General features: G+C 49.4%; 1 protein-coding gene across 1 annotated transcript in view; it reads right to left on the bottom strand.

The window, feature by feature from the left end:
• Sgsm1 (small G protein signaling modulator 1) overlaps nt 1-19,303 on the bottom strand; it is a 121,239-nt gene that overhangs the window by 70,015 nt on the left and 31,921 nt on the right. The window contains exons 6-13 of the mRNA XM_008849000.1: nt 16,369-16,436; nt 16,004-16,149; nt 15,746-15,877; nt 11,527-11,651; nt 7,586-7,653; nt 6,760-6,923; nt 6,441-6,573; nt 817-955 (exon numbers count right to left, since the gene is read on the bottom strand). Coding sequence (XP_008847222.1) covers nt 817-955; nt 6,441-6,573; nt 6,760-6,923; nt 7,586-7,653; nt 11,527-11,651; nt 15,746-15,877; nt 16,004-16,149; nt 16,369-16,436 — 975 coding nt within the window. The remainder of the gene's footprint in view (nt 1-816; nt 956-6,440; nt 6,574-6,759; nt 6,924-7,585; nt 7,654-11,526; nt 11,652-15,745; nt 15,878-16,003; nt 16,150-16,368; nt 16,437-19,303) is intronic.

The raw sequence follows: 19,303 nt of genomic DNA, 5'->3' as shown, positions 1-19,303 counted from the left end.
TCTGTCTTCTTGTCATTATTCTTTAAACTGTACAGGTTTAACCACAACATAGTATTTATTTGTAGTTTATTAGGTACTATAAGTCATTGAAGATGATTTAAAACATGTAGGAGGGTGTGTATGGCAAAGATGCTTTTCCATTTATATAAGAGACTTGAGTGGATTTTGGTATTCATTAGAAGTCTTGAAACCAACATTCTATGGACACTGAAGGACAACCCTCATTACTGAAAAATGTCCACCACATTTTCTGATCCTCCTTCACCTCATGCCTTGAATGAAAAGAGGGTCTTTAATCAATCACAGTCAGTAAGCCCTCTAAATAGCTGCTGTCCTGCTTAGCTTGAATGTAGCATGTGCTATCACAGACCTTACCGTCTTGCCAGGAAAATGGAGATTGATGAGTGAAAGATGTGTGTGTGTGGGGGGGGGGGAAATCAACAAATTGGAAGCAGAAATAGCATTGCCTCTTGACACTGTGGTTGGTGGGTTGGTGACATGACATCCAAGACAGGGGCTGTTCCATCAGAAAGCAGACTTGTGACAGGCTCACAGTCTGCAGAATACTTCACCATTTGCTGTAAAAATCCATTGATGTTTCAGGACTGTTTGTTACTGCAGCAGAACTTTGTTTATCCTGACTGATAGTGAACTCAGACTGTTAAGACTGCTAGAACTACACAAGGCCAGGGTTTAACTAGCTGTTGGATTCCATAGGCCATGTTTGTGCCTCCAAATGCATCTCAGGGCAAGAGACAGGCAGGTCTAAGGTCTTTGCTTCAGGGCTCTTCCATCTATAGTCCAAGCCCCACCTACCTCTCATGGTTGCAGCCATTGGTTGAGCTGCCCTCAGCTGAGCCACTCTGTGAACAAGAAGAACAGGAAGACTTCCGGGGGCTGGGTTGCCATAGGGACGGGAGGTTGCTCACAGAGACATCCATCAGATCCTGGGGCACTGTGGTGCATGCAAAAGGGGACCAAGAGGAGCCTTGGTTAAACCCAGGTGAGTTCCAGAAACCTCACCCCAAAGCAAGCAGCTCCCCGAGGCTGGCCCAGAGACAGGAAAGTCCTGAGTGTGACAGTCTGCAATGCACCCGATCACAGTCTGATGTAGATCCTTGAGCCCACCTGATCTAATGAAAGCCACTACCACGATTCATCAGAGGCCCCGGCAGAGCTGAGGGCAGCCAGAGAGGGAAGAAGAGACGAGGGAGCAGAGCCAAGCAGACAGGCCCATCCCAGAGCAGACAGCCTTGCCTCTCCATGTTGTCATTTAGTCATGCCCACAGGAGGGGAAGAGGAACCTGCCAGGTGCTTCTGCGAAGGCTGAGGCCTGATGTCTAGGCCTGGACTTACAGGGGGAGCATCAGCGCTGTCTGTGGTCCTGAACTATGAAGCCCCTCCAACCTGAGGCTCAAAGTGGGGCAGGGGGGCTCCTTAGAAAGACCACATGATCATCTGGCACCCCTGACCCACTGAATTAAAATGTGCTAGAGCTAGAGCCCTCTAATTTCTATTCTTTGAGACCACGTGGGCACACAACTGCATCGATGACCCTGATCTCCTGACCCGTGTATGCCGACTATCTCAGGCAGCTCCCCTCAGATCCGGTACGTATGCTCTCTAAATTTCCTTTTCCTAGTGTCCTGAAAATCACATCTCTGTCACATTGCAGACACAGTTCTGTCACAGGGGCGTGACCTCAGTACTCTGCTTCTCCATCTCACAGGAGTTCTAGATGGGGGCAAAGTTTTGTTTTCTCTATCATGGAGCTGGGTAAACCTTTTCCACAAAAGGTCAGGGAGTATTTGAGGTTCCTGTGCTGTTCTGTTTCTTGTCAGGATCACTCAGCTGTGCTGTCACTGTGTAGATGTGGCCACCACGAAACACAAACTACCATGGGTCTATGCCACAGACCTGCGCTGGACACCAGGACACTTCTGCCCTTTTCTTATGCCTCCAGTCTCTTGATGTTTTTCTCTCTGTGTGTGTGTGTGTGTGTGTGTGTATCTAACAAGGTAGCCCAGGCTGGCCTCAAACTCATGATCCTTCTGCCTCAGCCCCCTAAGTTCTGGGAATACAGGTGTGTACCATCAGGTCTGGCTTTCTTTAAAAAAAGTTTTTAGAGGACTGGAGAGCACTGGTAGTTCTTGCAGAGGGCCTGGGTTTGGTTCTCAGCACCCTCATGGCGGCTAACAACTATCCACAACTCCAGTTCCACAGGAACCAACAGCCTCTTCTGACCTCCATGATTATGGCACGACATGGGTGTACTTACATATATGCAGGCAATATACTCATACCCATAAAATAAAAATAGTTTTTAATATTTATTTGCGTGTGTTTTATTTATTTTGCATGTGGATTTTTCAATAAATTTTATTATTTTTATGTGTACGAGTATATTGCCTACACATATGTAAGTGCATCCATGTCATGCACTGCCCATGGAGGTGAGAAGAAGGCATTGGATTCCCCTAGAAATGAAGTTATGGACAAGTGTTAGCTATCAGGTGGGTGCTGGGAATCGAACCTGGGTCCTCTGCAAAAGCAGTCAGTGCTCTTAACTGCTGAGCCATCTCTCCAGCTCCCCACTTTTTTGAGACAGGGTCTCCCTATAGCCTCAGCTGGCCTGGAATTCACTATGTAGACCAGGCTAGCCTCAATCTCACAGAGATCTGTCTGCCTCTGCCTCCTGAGTGCTAGGATTAAAGGCATGGACCACCACACCTGGCCTTAATTTTATTTTTATTTTTTATGTGTATGAGTATTTTGTTTGCATGTATGTAAATGCACCGTGTATGTGCAATGCCCACAAAGGCCAGAAGAAGGTGTCAGATCCCCTAGAACTAGAGTTGCTGAAAGTTATTAGCTGCCATGTGGGTGCTGGGAACCAAACCTGGGTCCATTTCTTGTGTGTGTGTGACTTCTAAGGATCCTCTCTCTTTCCACCACATGGATTCCAGGGATTGAACTCAGGTTCTCAGTCTCCTCAGTGAGAGACTTTACCTACTGAGCCACCTGAATGGCTGGAGACCTGGCTTTCTTTTGATTTTTTTTTAGGTACTCAGGAGCACTTAACCATTCTCGCATCACGAGTTGTGCAGAACAGGGTCACGGATTGCTAGTCCCTGCCCCAGGAAACAGACAGGTGCAAAGTTTCCCATCTGCCTGCTGTCCCCTCAGCTCTTTCTCAACTCCAAGGGGAGAGAGACTTGCACATGTGGATTTCACTGCTTGTTACGAGAGCTCAGTGGCTGACTGGGTCACCTGCATCCACTGGACAGGGAAGGAAGCTGGCTACAGAAATCAGTTCTGGCCCCACACTTCCTCCCTATGCAGACTCACCACTGTGCTTTTGAGAAAACATCCCAGTTCTCAGCCTGTGCAGGGAAGCACAGGGCAGCAATCCCACCTCCACCCCTAACCTTATGCCAAGCAGACAGCACTAATAGATCTTCTGTTTCCATCTTCCTTGGGACCACAACTCAAATGACAACATGGTCGAGATGGCTGGTACCCAGCCCCTGACGAAGTGGGAACCAGACATTACTGGGGTGATACTCCTTCAGGACTGGTGTGGGGAGGGCAGGATCCCTTCTGGTTTGTGCCCACTGGATCCCCCTGGCCACCACCAGCATGGACTGGCCAGCAGCAAGCATCATCCAGGCAGGGCCCACAGACACAGGCTGAGGGCTGCCCAAGAGGTCAGGGGCAACTTGAGACAGAAAACAAAAAGACATGATGAAGGGGGAGGACTGAGGTGGGTAGACAGAGACCACCAGAGAAGCCAACTCCCCAAGGTCCCTTCCTCCCCCTCTCCTGCTCCACACAACTGCTCAGAGGAGGGAAGGGTGTAGGCACTTGTAAAAGGCCTTCTCTGGGCGGGGCGCTGGGCTAGGCTTGCCATTTATTTTCAGTGACCTGTAAAATCTGCAGTTAGTTTCTGGTTTCGTAGAACAGTGGCACAGTGCCATCACTTGCCCCACCATAAAGTCCCAGGCAGAGCTGGGGATTTCTTTCCTTTTGAGAAAGGGTCTTGCCCTGCAGTCCAGGTCAGTCTCAAATTCACGATCCTCCTGCCTCAACAACCTGAGCATTGGGATTACAGTTACACTGCATCACACCTGGATCTACTCTATTCTCTGCGTGTGTGTGTGTGTGTGTGTGTGTGTGTGGTGTGCACATGTGTATGATTGCCTGTACATGTTTGTGAGCATGCATATATGTAGAGGGTCAAGCTCAGGTGTGGTTCCTCTGATACCACGCACCTTGTTTTCTGAGACAGGGTCTCTCACTGGCCTGGAACTTGCCAAGGAGGCCAAGCTGACTGGCTAGCACACCCCAGTGATCTGCCTGACTCTGCCTACCCAGTACTGGGATTACAAGAACCCACCATCATGCCTAGCATCTCCTCTCTCTCTCTCTCTCTCTCTCTCTCTCTCTCTCTCTCTCTCTCGGTACTGATATATGTGCCACTATGTGTGTATGTGGCAGCCAGAGTAGGACTTCAGGGTGACTTCTTTTGTTGCTGTAGGGTCTTTTGCTGAACCAGAAGCTCACCATTCAACATTTGGCTGCCTGGCCATTGGCTCACCAGATCCACCTGCCTCTGTCTCTGGGTGCTGGGGTTACAGGCATACTCAGCTGTGACTGGCTTTCCACATAGTGGTGTGAATTTGAACTCAGAGTCTCATGCTTGCACAGCAAGTGTTCATACCCACTGGGCCATCCCTCAGTGCCATGCCTGGCTTTTTTCATGTGGATTCTGGAAATTAAAAGTAGGTCACCATGCTTGTGTGACCAGCACTTTACAGACAGAGCCCCACCCCAGTCTTCACTGGTCTCCCTTTTCTTTTCACCAACAGCAGCTGTCAGTTACAGGGTGTGGGTGCTCTCATTTTTGCCTTCACAGATAGAGAACTGAGGCACAGCACCCAGCTCCTCAGTGGGGGAGCTGATTCCCAACCTAGGGGCCAAGTCTGTGCTCCCATTCAGAGCCTTCCTTTATTTGCCATCAACAGAAAAAAGCGTGTACCTCTGTATTGATCTGTTTGACAGCTACCCACAAGGTGTTAAATAAATGCCAGGCCCATCGGCATACTTGTCAAATATGAATTCACTGGATGTTCACAAAAACCTTATTATGATCATAATGATCTTAGTGGTAAGATGCTATTAGTTAAGCATCTTTTCTATACAAATTTCCCCTATCAGTACCATACTCAACATCACCATCAGCATCACTATAATCACCACCATCATCATCACCACCATCATCACTAACATCACTATCATCACCACCATCACAATAGCCACCATCATCATCACTCTTATATCATTACCTCATCATCATCATCACCACTATCATCATCCTCATTACCTCATCATCACCATCATCATATCATCATTACCATCACCATCACCACAATCACCATCATCACATCACCACCATCATCATCCTCATTACCTCATCATCACCATCATCATATCATCATTACCATCACCATCACCACAATCACCATCATCACATCACCACCATCATCATCACCATCACAATCACCACCATCATCATCACCACTATCATCATTACCACCATCACCAACACCATCACCATCATCATCAGCACCATTACCACCATCATTACCATCGTCATCACCACTATCATCAACACCATCACCATCATCATCACCATCACCATCACCTCATCACCACCATCACCATCATCATCATCACCACCATCATCATCCTCATTACCTCATCATCACCATCATCATATCATCATTACCATCACCATCACCACAATCACCATCATCACATCACCACCATCATCACCATCACAATCACCACCATCATCACCTCATCACCACCATCACCAACACCATCACCATCATCACCTCATCCCCACCATCACCATCATCACCTCATCACCGCCATCACCAACACCATCACCATCATCAACATCATCATCACTGCCATCATCACCACTATCACCATCATCATCACCACCATTACCACCATCACCATCATCACCACCATCATCACCATCATCACCACCACCATCACCACCATCACCATCATCACCACCATCACCATCATCATCATCACCACCATCATCACCACTATCACCATCATCATCACCACCATTACCACCATCACCATCATCACCACCATCACCACCATCCTGGCTTCAGCTTTGCATTTCTTCTGCTGTTTAGCCATCACTACCCAGGGCCTCCTACACATGAGACCTTACCCCACAGGCTGTGCACTAATCACGTTCCTAACTCATTGATACCTGATAATAATTTGAAGTGAGACAAGATGGATCAGACAGTAGCTAGTATTCACTGGCCCCAGAATCTAGACCTCTTGTCTCCTAGTTGCAAACCTTTGAGGTGGTGTTCAGGAAGCGCAGGGTAGGAGGGCCAGTAGCTTACCAAATTCAGATTGCATGCCAGGGTAGATGATGCGGAACACGTAGTCTGTGGCCTCATCATCCTCCTTATCAGAAGATGTGGATTCTGAGGACCCTTGAGGGCTCCGCTTGCGCAGCTTGGGAAATACCTTCCCCTGTGGGAACACATCCCAGGGCAAACTTCAGAGTCATCCATGTCCATGACTGTCCCCAGTGAGGGTCTTAGAGGGGAGTGCAGGAGTCCACCAAGTGATACCACAGCCCAGAGGCAAGAACCGCCACCTCCCCCATGGCTGACCCCACCCCAGCTTCCTCAAGTCCCCCACAGCTTGGCCCCTCACCTTTCCCCGCTGGGACCAGAGTGGTGGGTCCAGTTGCCCATGCGGAAGCAGCCCATTCTCCAGGCACGAGAGGAACTGCAACAGGTGACCGCCCTTAGGGAAGTGAAAGGGTGGTCTCTGGATTCCATCCTGGCTCACCAGCACAACGGTTCCACCACTGTCCACTGTCACCATGACCAGACAAGAGAGGACAGTAGAGTGTCATCATGATGGACAGACATTCCCCTAGGACCAATGGGACCCAGGGGTCCTGCTCTGGGTTGTAGGTGACTCCAACCCTCTAGCATGTATTCAGTACCTGATGCATACCAGTGCATACTTAATGCACTCCATGTTGAAAGCCTGCCTTACTGTAACAAGCACAACATCCCTGGGAGGGCTATCTAGTCTTCTTTATTTTCCAGATGATGAAACTGAGGCTGAGAGAAGTTTAGAATCATCCCCAATGTCACACAGCTGGTAGGTTACAAAGCCTGGATGGGAACCCAGGTGTGCCTCATTAAAAAGGCTTACGTCGCTGTGTGCCAGGCCTTGCAAGGCACAAACTACCTGCTTTCTTAACAGAGGACGGTGCCCTGCGTCTTCTGACTGCATCTTCCAGCTTTAATGGAATACTATGGTTACTGATGTCTGTTCTGTAGAGCACTGTCTCTGGAGTCACAAAGACATGGGTTCAGAGAGGTAACACTGCCTGCTTGAAGCTGTGCAAGCAACATGAGAGGCCCATCATGTTGTTGATCATATTAATGAACAAACAGGGGTGGGGAAGGCATGGGAAGGGGTTCACTGTGAATGACCTGCCACCTGCTGTCCCCATGGTTCCTACCTTGCTGGTGGCAATGCAGATACACAATCTCCTCCAAGCGGATGGTCACTGCATAGTCCCAGTAGACGCTGGAAGGGGAAGGTGAAGTGGTGGGGAGTCTGCCCGGTTCATCGTAGGAGGGGCTTAGGGAGACCAGCCCCGTGAATCTTCACCTCTTACTAAAATCACTGTTCCCAGCATCTGCGTCACATCTGTGCTGTGTCCTAGCACCTCAACATTCTGAGGGAAACTCCTTTCAAACATCTGGGTGGATTAAGTGAACCTGACTCTGTCAAGTCTCTGCCCCAGGACTACAGGGATGGTCACCTAACCCAGGCCAGCCAATCAGCACATTTCACTGCCCAACCACAGTGATGGTGCAGGGTTGGCCTCCTGACCCAAGCAGAACCAGTGAGAGATGACTGGATTTAGGTTTAAAAGGCCCAGAGATCCTCAGATGTTCCGGACTGCTCAAGGAAAGCCTGTGTGGCACCATCATTCAAGTCCCTGGATCTTGCCAGGCCTGAAGCCCCTGGCCCTGGGTTCTTCAGATCATGTGAATGGGTATTTAAGTCAGCTTGATCCTGGCTTTTCTGGAACTGCCAGCTAAGCACCTTGAGTGGCTCAGATCCCTCCAGGCCACCATGTTGGCAAGAGTTAGAAGAACCACTCCCCAGCTCTGATGTCCCACAGCCCAGCAGTATGACTTGAGACAGCCTCTGAGCCTCCCAGGTAGGAAGCTCTGAGAGGTACATTCCTAGGCTCCCAGGATGTTCTGAAGGGACAATGATTTGTTTCAGGACAGCAGCAGGCTCTAACTTGGAAGCAGACACACTTAAGTCAGTACTTGAAGTGACCATGTCCCAAGTCCTGTGTCCTAAGCCAACTGTGTCAGCTCTGAGCTGAGCCCTTCAGATAGGTTTAATCCTCACAGAACCTCTGTGACATGGATCTTGTTGGAGTGTCCATCCCATAGATGAGGAAACAGAGGCTCAGAGGGAACAGATAAAGTGTGTTAGGGACCAGATTCCAGCTCTATCCTTGCCTTGCTGGGTGATCTGCAATCACTATAGCCTCTTAGGGCCTCCATTTCTCCTTTCTGTCAAGTGACAGAATTGGACAAGATGATCTGCTCAGAACTGAAAAGAATTCTGGGCCCTGGGAGCCTTCAGGGGTAGCTTTCCTGTCCTTTCACTCACCAGCCTCCTCCCTGGCAATGACAGGTGCTCAGTAAACTGGCTGGGGGAGCACAGGTCCCCAGTCTCCATTTCACAGATTATCTGAGCACCTAGTATGTGCTGTTGTCTGTGGTAGGTGTCAGGAAAGAAGTGAACCAGGCAGGACCCACATCTTCAGGATAGAGGGTGAACAGATAGAGGAAGGCCCATAGATTGTACACATGACTGGCAACTGGGTACATGCCGCAGAGGGGACCCAGGGTTCTTGTGATCCTCACTCCCTGGGGAGGCCAGAGAAAGCCTGATACCAAGGCTCAAGGTAACTGGGGTCCAGGCCATGGGCATGCCCTCCCCCTGCTCTTCCTCCACCCAGGTCTCTTGATATGGAACTCCAGGGTGTGTCTGGAGCTGGGCTCTCTATTCAAGTTTGCCCACAGCTGCCACTGACCACCTCTGGGACAGGAGGCAACCAGCGTACAGAGAACTGCTGGACACCTGAAGACCTGAGGTCAGTGAAACCTGAGATGACACAACAGGAGTGTATGGGCTGTGCTTCCTGAAGAGATTTCTTGAGGCTAGCGAGATAGTTCAGCGAGTAAAGGAGCTTGCTGTCAAGCCTGATGACCTGAGTTCGAGCCCCAGGACCCACAGGGTAGGAGAGAACTAATTCCAGCATGTTGTCCTCTGACCTCCACTCTTGTGCCCTGGCACATGCACACTCACACAAAGTAAATAAAAATGTAATAAAAATTAAAAAGAAAGATTTCTTAATTTTTACTGATGTATTTAAACAGTGACAATCTGAAAACTGCTTTAAGGTGGTCAGTAGGGGTTTAGATGAGAACTGGGAATCAGGTGACTGGTCTTATCTATTTTTATTTTTTTAAAATGTGTATGAGTGCATTGCCTACATGTGTGTTAGTGCACCTGTGTCATGCAATGCCCATGGAGGCCAGAAGAGGGCATTGGATTCCCCTGATACTGGAGTTATAGACAATTGTTAGCTACCATGTGGGTGTCCGGAATTAAACCCAGGTCTTTGCAAGAACAATCAGTGCTCTTAACCACTGAGCCATCTCTCTAGCCCCTATTTTTTAAATTCTTATTTTATTTATATGTATGAGTGTTTTGCCTACTTGTACATCAGTGCACTATGTGTATGTAATCCCCATGGTGGCCAGAAGAGGATGACAAGTCCCCTGGAACTGGAGTTAACAGACATTAGCTACCATGTGAGTGCTAGGAACTGAAGTTGGGTCCTCTGCAAGAGCAGCCAGTCTTCCTGACCTCTGAGCCATCTCTCTAGCCCCACGTCTTACTTTTATGCTAAAATTCTTTATCGTAAAAACATTTTAAAGGAAGAAAACCTGAACTTGGTGGCATATACCCTTTAATCTTGCATTTGGAAGGCAGAGGCAGGTGGATCTCTGTGAGTTCAAGGCCAGCTTCGTCTACATTGTGAGTTCTAGGCCAGCTAGAATTACATAATAAGACCCTATCTGAAGGAGGGGGGGGAGGAGGAGGGGGAGAGGAGGAGGAGAGGAAAAGAAAAGCACCGTGTCTGAAATACATGGTGAAGAGTCAGTTTGGGCAGCAGTTCCAGGAAGCCAGAGTCTCGAGTTTGAGGCCAGCCTGGTCTACATAGTGAGTTCCAGGACAGCTGGAGCTGCAGGGAGACCCTGTCTCAAAAAGACCAAAGAAGGAGGAGGAGGAGGAGGAGGAGGAGGGAGGAGGAACAGGAAGCAGCCCTGCTTTTCCCACAGCTGAAATAATTGCTCAACACTCAGCTCAGCAACACCCTTGTTGGTCCCAAAGCTTCCCTTGTTGTCACACAGATGGCACAGAATAGATCTGGTGTGTCTCCCAAAGGGCCATGTGGTAGAGGCCTGATCACCAGTCTATGGCACTGTTGGGAGTTGACAGAAACTGGGAGGTGGGGAATACTGGGAGGAAGTGAGGTCACTGGGGATGTGGCCTCGAAGGGGACTCAGTGGTGGGTAGTGGGATATCAGGAGATATCGGGCGCTCAACCTTGTCCTTCCCCCCTCTCTCTGGCTCTCTGTATCTCACTGTGTGTTTCTGTCTCTCTGTCTCTCTATGTCTCTTTCTGTCTATCGCTCTCTCTCTTTCTGCTTCCTGGCTGCTGTGAGGTGAGTTGTTTCTCTGTACTCTGCTCCTATCTGGTAATCTGATTCACCACACCCAGAGCAACAGAATCAAGTAAAACCTCTGAAACCATGAGCCAAAACAAACCCTTCCTCCTTAGAAGTGCTTTACCTCAGGCATTTTGTCACAGTATTGGAAAGCTACCTAATACAACAAGCATTACTGAAGGATCCCCCCAACCCTGAGTCCAGTATATTTTTTCAAGAGTGGCCCCAAAGCCTTGCTGGCCCTCACACATTGCAGATATCATAGGAGACAAGCCATCAGGGATGACATCTACTAACTATTACCCGTCTCCCTTTCATTGGGTAATGGGGTAGAGACAGGCCTGTCTTGCCACTTGCAGACTCAAGGAATCCTTACAGGGCTCTTTCTGGGTGGCCCTGTCACCACACCATTGCCTGACCACACTACCCCCAGGCTCTGCCCATTTGTCTTCAGATCCTCTTAAAGCTCCAGTGCCACCCGCCCCCAGGCCACAGCAGCAGGGCCAGGTAACCACAGCAACCAGACAGGATGGCAAGCAGGGGCAGAGCACACCTAGTCCCTCCCCAGGAAGGGAACATTCCCCTACCCAGGAGAGTGGAGAGACTTGGGGGACACTTGGGGGCACCCTACCTCTTCTCATAGTCCAGGTCTCCCACAGACCCATTCATCAGCTGGTTGGGGGTCCACTTCAAGGTCATGACATCAGCTGTCTGGTGCAGGGACAGGTATCCTGGCACGGCCTCCATATCATCCCTCTGCAGAGAGATGAGGACTCAGCTTGGCCATGCCACAGGTCTGGGCCCTGACTCAAGAGGGCAGAAGCAGAGCCTAAGGGCTGGGCTATTTTCTTGAAGCCATACACTGGGAAGACCCTGGGCCTCCTTCCAGCTGCCCGTGCTGGGCAAAGCCTTCTGCCCCTAACAGTCCAGGGTGGGCTCAGGAGAGTCCAGCTGTGAAAGTTCACCCCAGAGTCCTCTCACTCATATCCCGCTCCTGAAGCTGCAGTGTTCCTATCTCAAGACTCCTTTGGACCTGGCTGGGGGGCTGTCCCTCTAACATTACCCTTTTCAAAACAAGGCTTTAATTTTGGTCAATCAGGAGGGAAAGAGAGAACAGGCAAGCCCTTTGGCCCATTACATAGCTATTACCCAGGAACCCACTCTCCAAACACACTCCCACCCAGCAGCCTGTACCTCCATCTGCCCAGAATCTGCCCACAGGAACTTTTACCCGCTTTCTTTTATTCCTAGTGGGTGGGGGGACAGGGAAATGTCCCCATTCCTCACCCAGTAAGGGACAGTCTGTCACCAAGCTCAGTTCCACAGGCAAGTGACTGACACTCATCGGAGTACCCTGGGTGTACCCAGTGAGTGTGCCACCACACAGGACAGGGGAACTCAGGGGCTTCCCCTGACTGCGTGTGTGAGTGAAACCTGCCCGCACACAGCAGAGGGCAGAGACCCTCCCCACTCCTGGGCTGGCATTCTGAATCCCTTCACACTTCAGTGTCCCCTGTGGGGCATGTCTGATGCCTGTTGGCATCTCACAGCTATGGGGATCTCAGGCAGACTCGGTCATCACCAGACATGGCTTCAGCTGAGTTGGGGGCAGGGCGTGTGATTCACCTTTGCATTGCAAAGTTACTGTGACTTGGCTTGGGAACAGGGTGACAGCTGTCCTTCATCTCAGCTGGGTGCCCAGTCCCAGATCCCCTAGAAAAGCCTTGTGCTTTGTGGGCCTTCAGCCCCACCATGACAGTGTTGGGGTCCGCAGACTCGAGAATTGGAGACCACTCACCAGCACTTGGAATTTGGTTGAATTTATTGAAAAAGTCCAATCCTAGAGCGACTAGTCAGGCGTGGACTCCAGAAGCCAAATGGGAGTCTGGCTCGTTTTCGGGCTCGAGCTCGGGGCCCCCAGTATCAGCAAGGAAGAATTACAGCATTCACCCACCAAGCTGAACTGAGAGCCCCGAACCAGGGTTGGGCATGCTTTTTATAGGGAGGTTTCACGAAAGCCCGCAAGGCGCCAAGCATCTTTCAAAGTGATTGGATGGTCCCATGCACTGAGTACGGGGAAGTTTCCTATTGGTGGGACATTGGAATGTGCTGACTGTTATCTGTGGGGCCAGAAGTTTCTGGTCTTTACCTTATGTGGTCTTTTACATGCCCAGGCTTGCTGAACCTATAGCCTTCTGGGAAGGAGAATTGCAACATGTCTGGGCATGCCCGGGCTTGCCTGGTCTTAGCCTGCAGTATGGGGCAAGGGGAACTTTCAGTGTCTAAGACTACAGGTTTTGAGACTGAAGAAGGCAGCTTGTGAGAACCAAGTCAGCACGACCTGAGCCCTTCAACAGCAGACCCCTTGCCAACATGCTGTTCTTCTTGAACTGCCGGCCAGAGGCCACTACGCTTTTGTGTTAGGGAACTGACAGGGAATATTTTTGGCTTTGTGAACCATTCAGGCTTCGTGGTGACCCCTCATATCTGTCACCTGAGAAGCTGAAAGTCACCACAGACAAGACGTAAACAAACAATTCTGGCTGTGTTTCAGTAAAACTTTATAAAAACAAGTAGAGGATAACATGGCACACTGCATAGAGGACTGCAGAGCTTGCTGATCCTCTCTTGAGACAGTGAAAAATAAAGAGAAACTAGATGCCATGAGTACTCAGGGGCCCACAGCCCACTTGTTATAACTTAACAGAAACCAGGACCAGCCTTATCTAAAGGCTGCAAGGCAGGTAGGCGCCGGTCAAGCTTCACAGATCAAGCTGTAAACTGGCTTTACGGTCAGAACTCCTGACCACCCTGAGGGCCCGATACCAGGAAATCTTTAGAAAACATCTGTGCTTCTGAGGCCACCTCCCATTTAACAATCCCACTTCCCCTCAGCCCCTGCCCTTACCCCATATCTCTGCATACCTTTGAAATTACTGGTAAAATTACTATGTGTGTTTGAAATTAACCAATAACCGCGTTTCTGCTTCTGTACCCTGCTTCTGCCTTATAAAAACCCCCTGAACTCAACCTGGGGTGCGCAAGTCCTCCGAGGAGACTTTGTGCCCACAGGTACCTGTGTCCTGAATAAACCTCTTGCTGTTGCAACCCAAAGGCCGTGACTTGTCCTCCGTGGTTTCACTCTTACAACAGGACATAGTCTTCAGAAGAATTGGGGCATCTGTGACTGTCAGTCAAAAGGAGACAGGAAGACTGGACTCTGCCAGGGAAGGTTTAGAACTAGGCTCCCTATGGGCTTCAGTTACGTATTCTGAAGACATATGATTAAAAGACAGCACGAAAACTCCTGGGTCACAAAAAAATGTTCCAAAAGGTAGGAAAAAATACCAAATGATCCTCCCCCTCTCCCTCCCTCCTTTCTCCCCACCTTTTCTTTCTGTCCCGTTGGGTGGATCACACAACCTTGAGCTCCCTGAGGGCTCCACCCCTGAGTTTCCCGTCCTCAGCATTCCAGATGGTCCTGGGAAGCTGCTGCTTTTAAACTCAAGACTCCTTAGATCTAAGGAACTCCAATCTTGCACCCACTGTGATGCAGATTCAACAGCCCAGAGGGCAAAAAGACTTGCTCAGGGTCACCCAGTGACTGAGGCTGTGACCCCAGGGCAGCCTATCATGCTGACTGCAACATGATGACCCTGGGGAGAGGACAGCAGAGGGGCACCTTGTGAGGGCAGGGGCTGCTCCTGCCTCATGCTCTGCCCGCATGCTTGGCCAGGGGCTGGAGTACAGAAGCTGACTACTGACTACTGACGGCAGCAGCTGGCCTGAGTGCAAAGCATAATCCTACCCCATAATTCACCTGTGCAGACTTCAATGTCATCATTTCTACAGGACTCAACTCCAAGAGTTAATGCAGCTCAAAGCATTTCACAGTAAGTACTCGCCCCGTGCCAGGGAGGAAGGTGGCAGCCTTGACAATATGATGCCTTTGCCACACAGGGGTCTGTGTAAATATTTGCGTAGTGAACAGTCAGGTGGACAGCTGGGTAGGTGGGGTGCAGGGGTGAACTTGAAAAGAAGTGGACAACTGGGTGTGTGGAAAGATGGAGAGATGGATGAGTGAGTGGATACAGATATACATGGATTAAGAACTGGTGGGTGGATGCATGAATGGAAGAATGGGTGGGCAGAGAGTTTGGAAGAACTGATTAGCTGGGAAGCTGGCTGGAGATTTTAGCAGATGACTGAATGGTGGATGGATGGATGGATGGATGGATGGATGGATGGATGGTGAATGGCTACACTGCCAGATGGAGGAGGTAGATGGATGAATGGATAGTTGACTGAAGATGGATGGATAGATGGGTGAGAATATTGACAGATGCTTGAATGAATAAATGAACGGTGGGTATGTGGCTAGATATATGATGGATGGAGAGGAAGGTAGGCAGATAGGCGGATGGATAGATGGATGAATGCATGGATGCATGGAGCTATTGACAAATGAATGAATGGGTAGATTGGCTTAGTGTTTAGATGGACGGATAGATGGATGGATATACAAATGGATGGACAGATTAGTGAATGGATGGACAGATGGATGGACGGATGCACAGATGGACAGATGGATCGATGAGTGGATGGATGGAAACTTGGCTGGGTGGATGAAACAACATAGAGATGAGTGGTTGGGTGGAGAAGTGCATAGTTATACTGACAGATAAATGAATGGATGGATAGATGGAGCTGTTGATAAAAAGATAAATGGACAGATGAGTGGGTGGGTGGATGAAGGGGTGGTAGGTTGGACAACCTGGAGCTAGAGGGAACCCCTTCTCTAATCTGGAGTCAGACCCTCAGGGTGCAATCTGGGCCTATCCTGCACTCACCGGCTGAACCAGCACATTGTTCTTGCCATAGAGCAGGGTGGCCCGGGAGTTCTGGTGCAGGGACTCCACATAGTCCCGAGCAGAGATGGATGGCCGGTCGTCCATGCTGCCACTAGAATGCCTCTTCTGGATCTGACATCAGGATGGGAGACAGAGGGAAAGGCTGTGAGTGACCTTCGGGACACCTACCCTGCTCCCTGCTCCTAGGCCAGGTTCCACATCTTGCCTCAAGTCCCTCCCACTGCCCACCCATCTCACACAGAGTGCTGGCCGCTTGGTGGGTGAGTCCTGCCTCAGGTGTGAGCTGTGAATGCGGTGTCTCTGGACCAGCTCATCAGCGGAGGGGTCGGTCCAGAAGTGGTCTGCAGTCTTCATCTTGGTATACTCCAGGGCACAGGGCCCCACTGTGGAGCACACAGGGCTGGGAACTTGGAGCCCCCAGAAATCCCTGCACCCAACTGCCCCAGGGTAGTTCCCCCAGGTCACTCCCTTTCCCTCCAGGCAGTGGGGACAACTCAGAGTCCTACAAGAAGACACCAGAGAAAGGCCCTTGAGAGCATGAGCCGGTCCCCGGAGACTTAAGAGCCAAGTCCAGATGCATCCCAGATCAGCCAATCACTTACCCAGCAAAGATGCCAGGATGGGGCCATCCACAGGGTCCATGAGGAGGGCCTCTTTCTCATAGTACTTGCTAGTGAGAAAGGAAAGGACACGTAGGTCTGTCTGGAGACCAGCAGAGGATGTACCATGGGTAGACTAGGTACCACTCAGAGCCTCAGCTGCCCTATCTCATAGGCTGTGGAAAGGACACCTGAGCAAAACAGTCAACAACAGGCACTCGACCCAGGGTTCAATGGGCACCTGTTTACTCCACGGCCTCGAGGGCTTTGGGAGTCAAAAGGCTGCAGAGGCCTGGATGGCTCCACCTGCTTCTGTCAGGTCTTGAATGGGTGACATGGTGATAGAAAGTACGAAAGGCACCCAGGGGACTTCTGCTCTGCTCTTACTTGAAGCAATAAAAGGCTGTCTAGCTGTGCTATATGTGCAAAGCCTGTGCTGACAGGTCATCCTGCCCTAATGAGTCAAAACAAAACAAATACAAATGCCAAACCTCAAACCTCCAAAATTTGGCCCTGACAAATATGGGATGGTATTAACATAATGTCCGCGCAGAAGGTTGTGGGGTTTGTGAGAGAAACAGTGGGATGATTCTAATTCCTTGAAAATTCATCTAATAAGTAAAAATTAACAGTATCTAAGAGTTGGAATGGGCCTTGTTCTGATGCCCAATGGCTTTGGGAGCACAGAGAAGTGGCTTGATGGAGGTTAGAGGTCACACGGCAGGCAGACACAGACTTGGCTGGTCAAGTGAAAGGTGTGCTATCTGGTACTAGGCAGACTGGGTGGAAGCCTACATTTATCACTTAACACCTTGCTGTGTGTTCCTAAGAAAGTGAGTGCCCTCTCTGAGCTCTGTGTTCCTCAACTGTAAAATGGGAAAAAATGGCCACATTCTCCTGCCTCTCCTGCCTTGGTTGTTGAAAGGGTTAAAAAGAGACCTGCCTGTATAGCAAGCACAGAGCAGACACCCGGAAGTTCCAATCACAGTGGCATTACCGTCCTTTTGTCCCAAAGAAATCTCCAATCAGCTGGAACACTTGCTGAGCTAGAACTGATCTACATAGACCTGCTCAGTATCAAGGTTATGGGTTGGACATGGTGGTACACGCCTGTAATGCCAGCACTTGGGAAGCAGAGACAGGAGGATAGCAAGTTTAAACGCTGTTCTGGGTTACATAGTGAGTTGGAAGTCAGCCAGGGCTAGAGTGAGACCCTGTCTCAAAAAATTAAATTAAAAATAAAGATAACACTTAAAGATATGTCCCATGTCACTGCAGCTCAAGTTTCATGCCAAAATCTGCCATTGTTTATGATCAGAACCCACATGGCGGCTACGAACCACCCTTGACTCCAGTTCCAGGGGAATCTGAAGCCCTCTTCTGACCTCTGCAGCATTGTACAACTCAGGTGCACTTACATGCATGCAGGCAATACACTCATACACATAATAAATAAATAAAATGTTAAAAAAAATAGCAGGAGCTGGGGAGATGGCCCTCAGTAAAGTGATTGCTGTGCAAGCACGAGGATCTGAGTTTGGATGGGTGTGATGGCACTCATCTGTAATCCCAGCACCGAGGAAACAGAGACAGGAGACTCCCTGGAATTACCTGTCCAGCTGGCCAAGATGAATAGGTGAGCTCTAGGTTCAGTGACAGACCTTGCCTCAAAACACTAAGGTGGAGAGGCTGGAGAGATGGCTCAGTGATTAAGAGCACTGGCTATTCTTGCAGAGGACCTGGATTTGATTCCCAGCACCTACATAGCGGCTAACAACCATCTGTAACTAGTTCCAGGGGAATTCGGTGCTCTCTTCTGACCTCTGCAGCATTGCATGACACAGGTGCACTTACATACATGCAGGCAATACACCCATATACTTAAAATAAAAATCATAAATATTTTTTTTAAAGTAAGGCGGAGAGCCATTGAGGAAGATATCTGATGCTGACCTCTGGAGTCTATGTACATGCCTGCACGTGTGCATGCATGTGAACACACACAGACACATACACACAGACATAGACAGACACACACACAAACATACACCAGCAGGCAAGATGTGATTGACAAGGGAAGCCTAAGCAGGTATCTTTGGGCTTCTGGGTTTCTCTGGAACATTCCACTTCCTGAATACAGGGCTAGCCACATGGAACTGTCCACCAGTCAAATCATCTCACAGCACAACAGGCCAAAAATGTGAACCTGTGTGCAGAGCTGTGAAATCCAGACAAAGCCTGGGTCTTATGAGCAGTTCTGTGCTGAGGTCGAGTTTCTGGTGTGACAACTGACATGCTGTTGTCTAGGACAGTATTGTGATGTCATCACTGGGTTTGGGTGATACAGTCTGCAATTTCCATGTGAATCTGAAAGTCAAAACTAAATGAAAAACTTTACACACTGCTGCTCAAATAAAGTCTTAATTCCTTTTGATTGGCTAACCCAGCAGGAAAACACAGGATCTCATACCAAAGACAGTAACTAAAGATGCCCAGAACCATCCGCAGGGCAGAGGGCAGAGACAGCTGCCATGTATTAAGTGGAGAGGTGAACGGGTGTCCACAGCTTGGTTTTGCTCAGTGTCTTCCCGATCATGGGGCCTGTCCACCAGCTGCTTTCTCCCATGGAAACTTTTCCTATCATTTTGTCTGGTAAATGCTCCCTCATGGTCTTTGAATGAAAGCTCACAATACCTTCCTGACCACCTAGCAGGCATCAAACACAACTGCACCCCATGGAACACAACACGAGTCATGAGATTACTGTTCAGTTTTCCTTGCAGAATGTGAGCATCATGAGGAGAGGGACTCCATGTTCTCATCTCTCCCAGTAAAGGGGCAAAGAATAAAAATGAATAATAATAACAACAATAACCAGTGTGCATGAAGACGCAGGTAAATAAACACTTTCATATAATGAAAGAAGGAAATTCTCAGC

The sequence above is a fragment of the Nannospalax galili genome, unplaced genomic scaffold, assembly GCF_000622305.1.
Source record: "Nannospalax galili isolate Female #2095 unplaced genomic scaffold, S.galili_v1.0 scaffold103, whole genome shotgun sequence".
In the NCBI taxonomy this organism is placed as follows: Eukaryota; Metazoa; Chordata; class Mammalia; order Rodentia; family Spalacidae; genus Nannospalax; species Nannospalax galili.
Note: the sequence above shows the minus strand (reverse complement) of the source record. Positions and strands in the feature narration are given on the sequence as shown.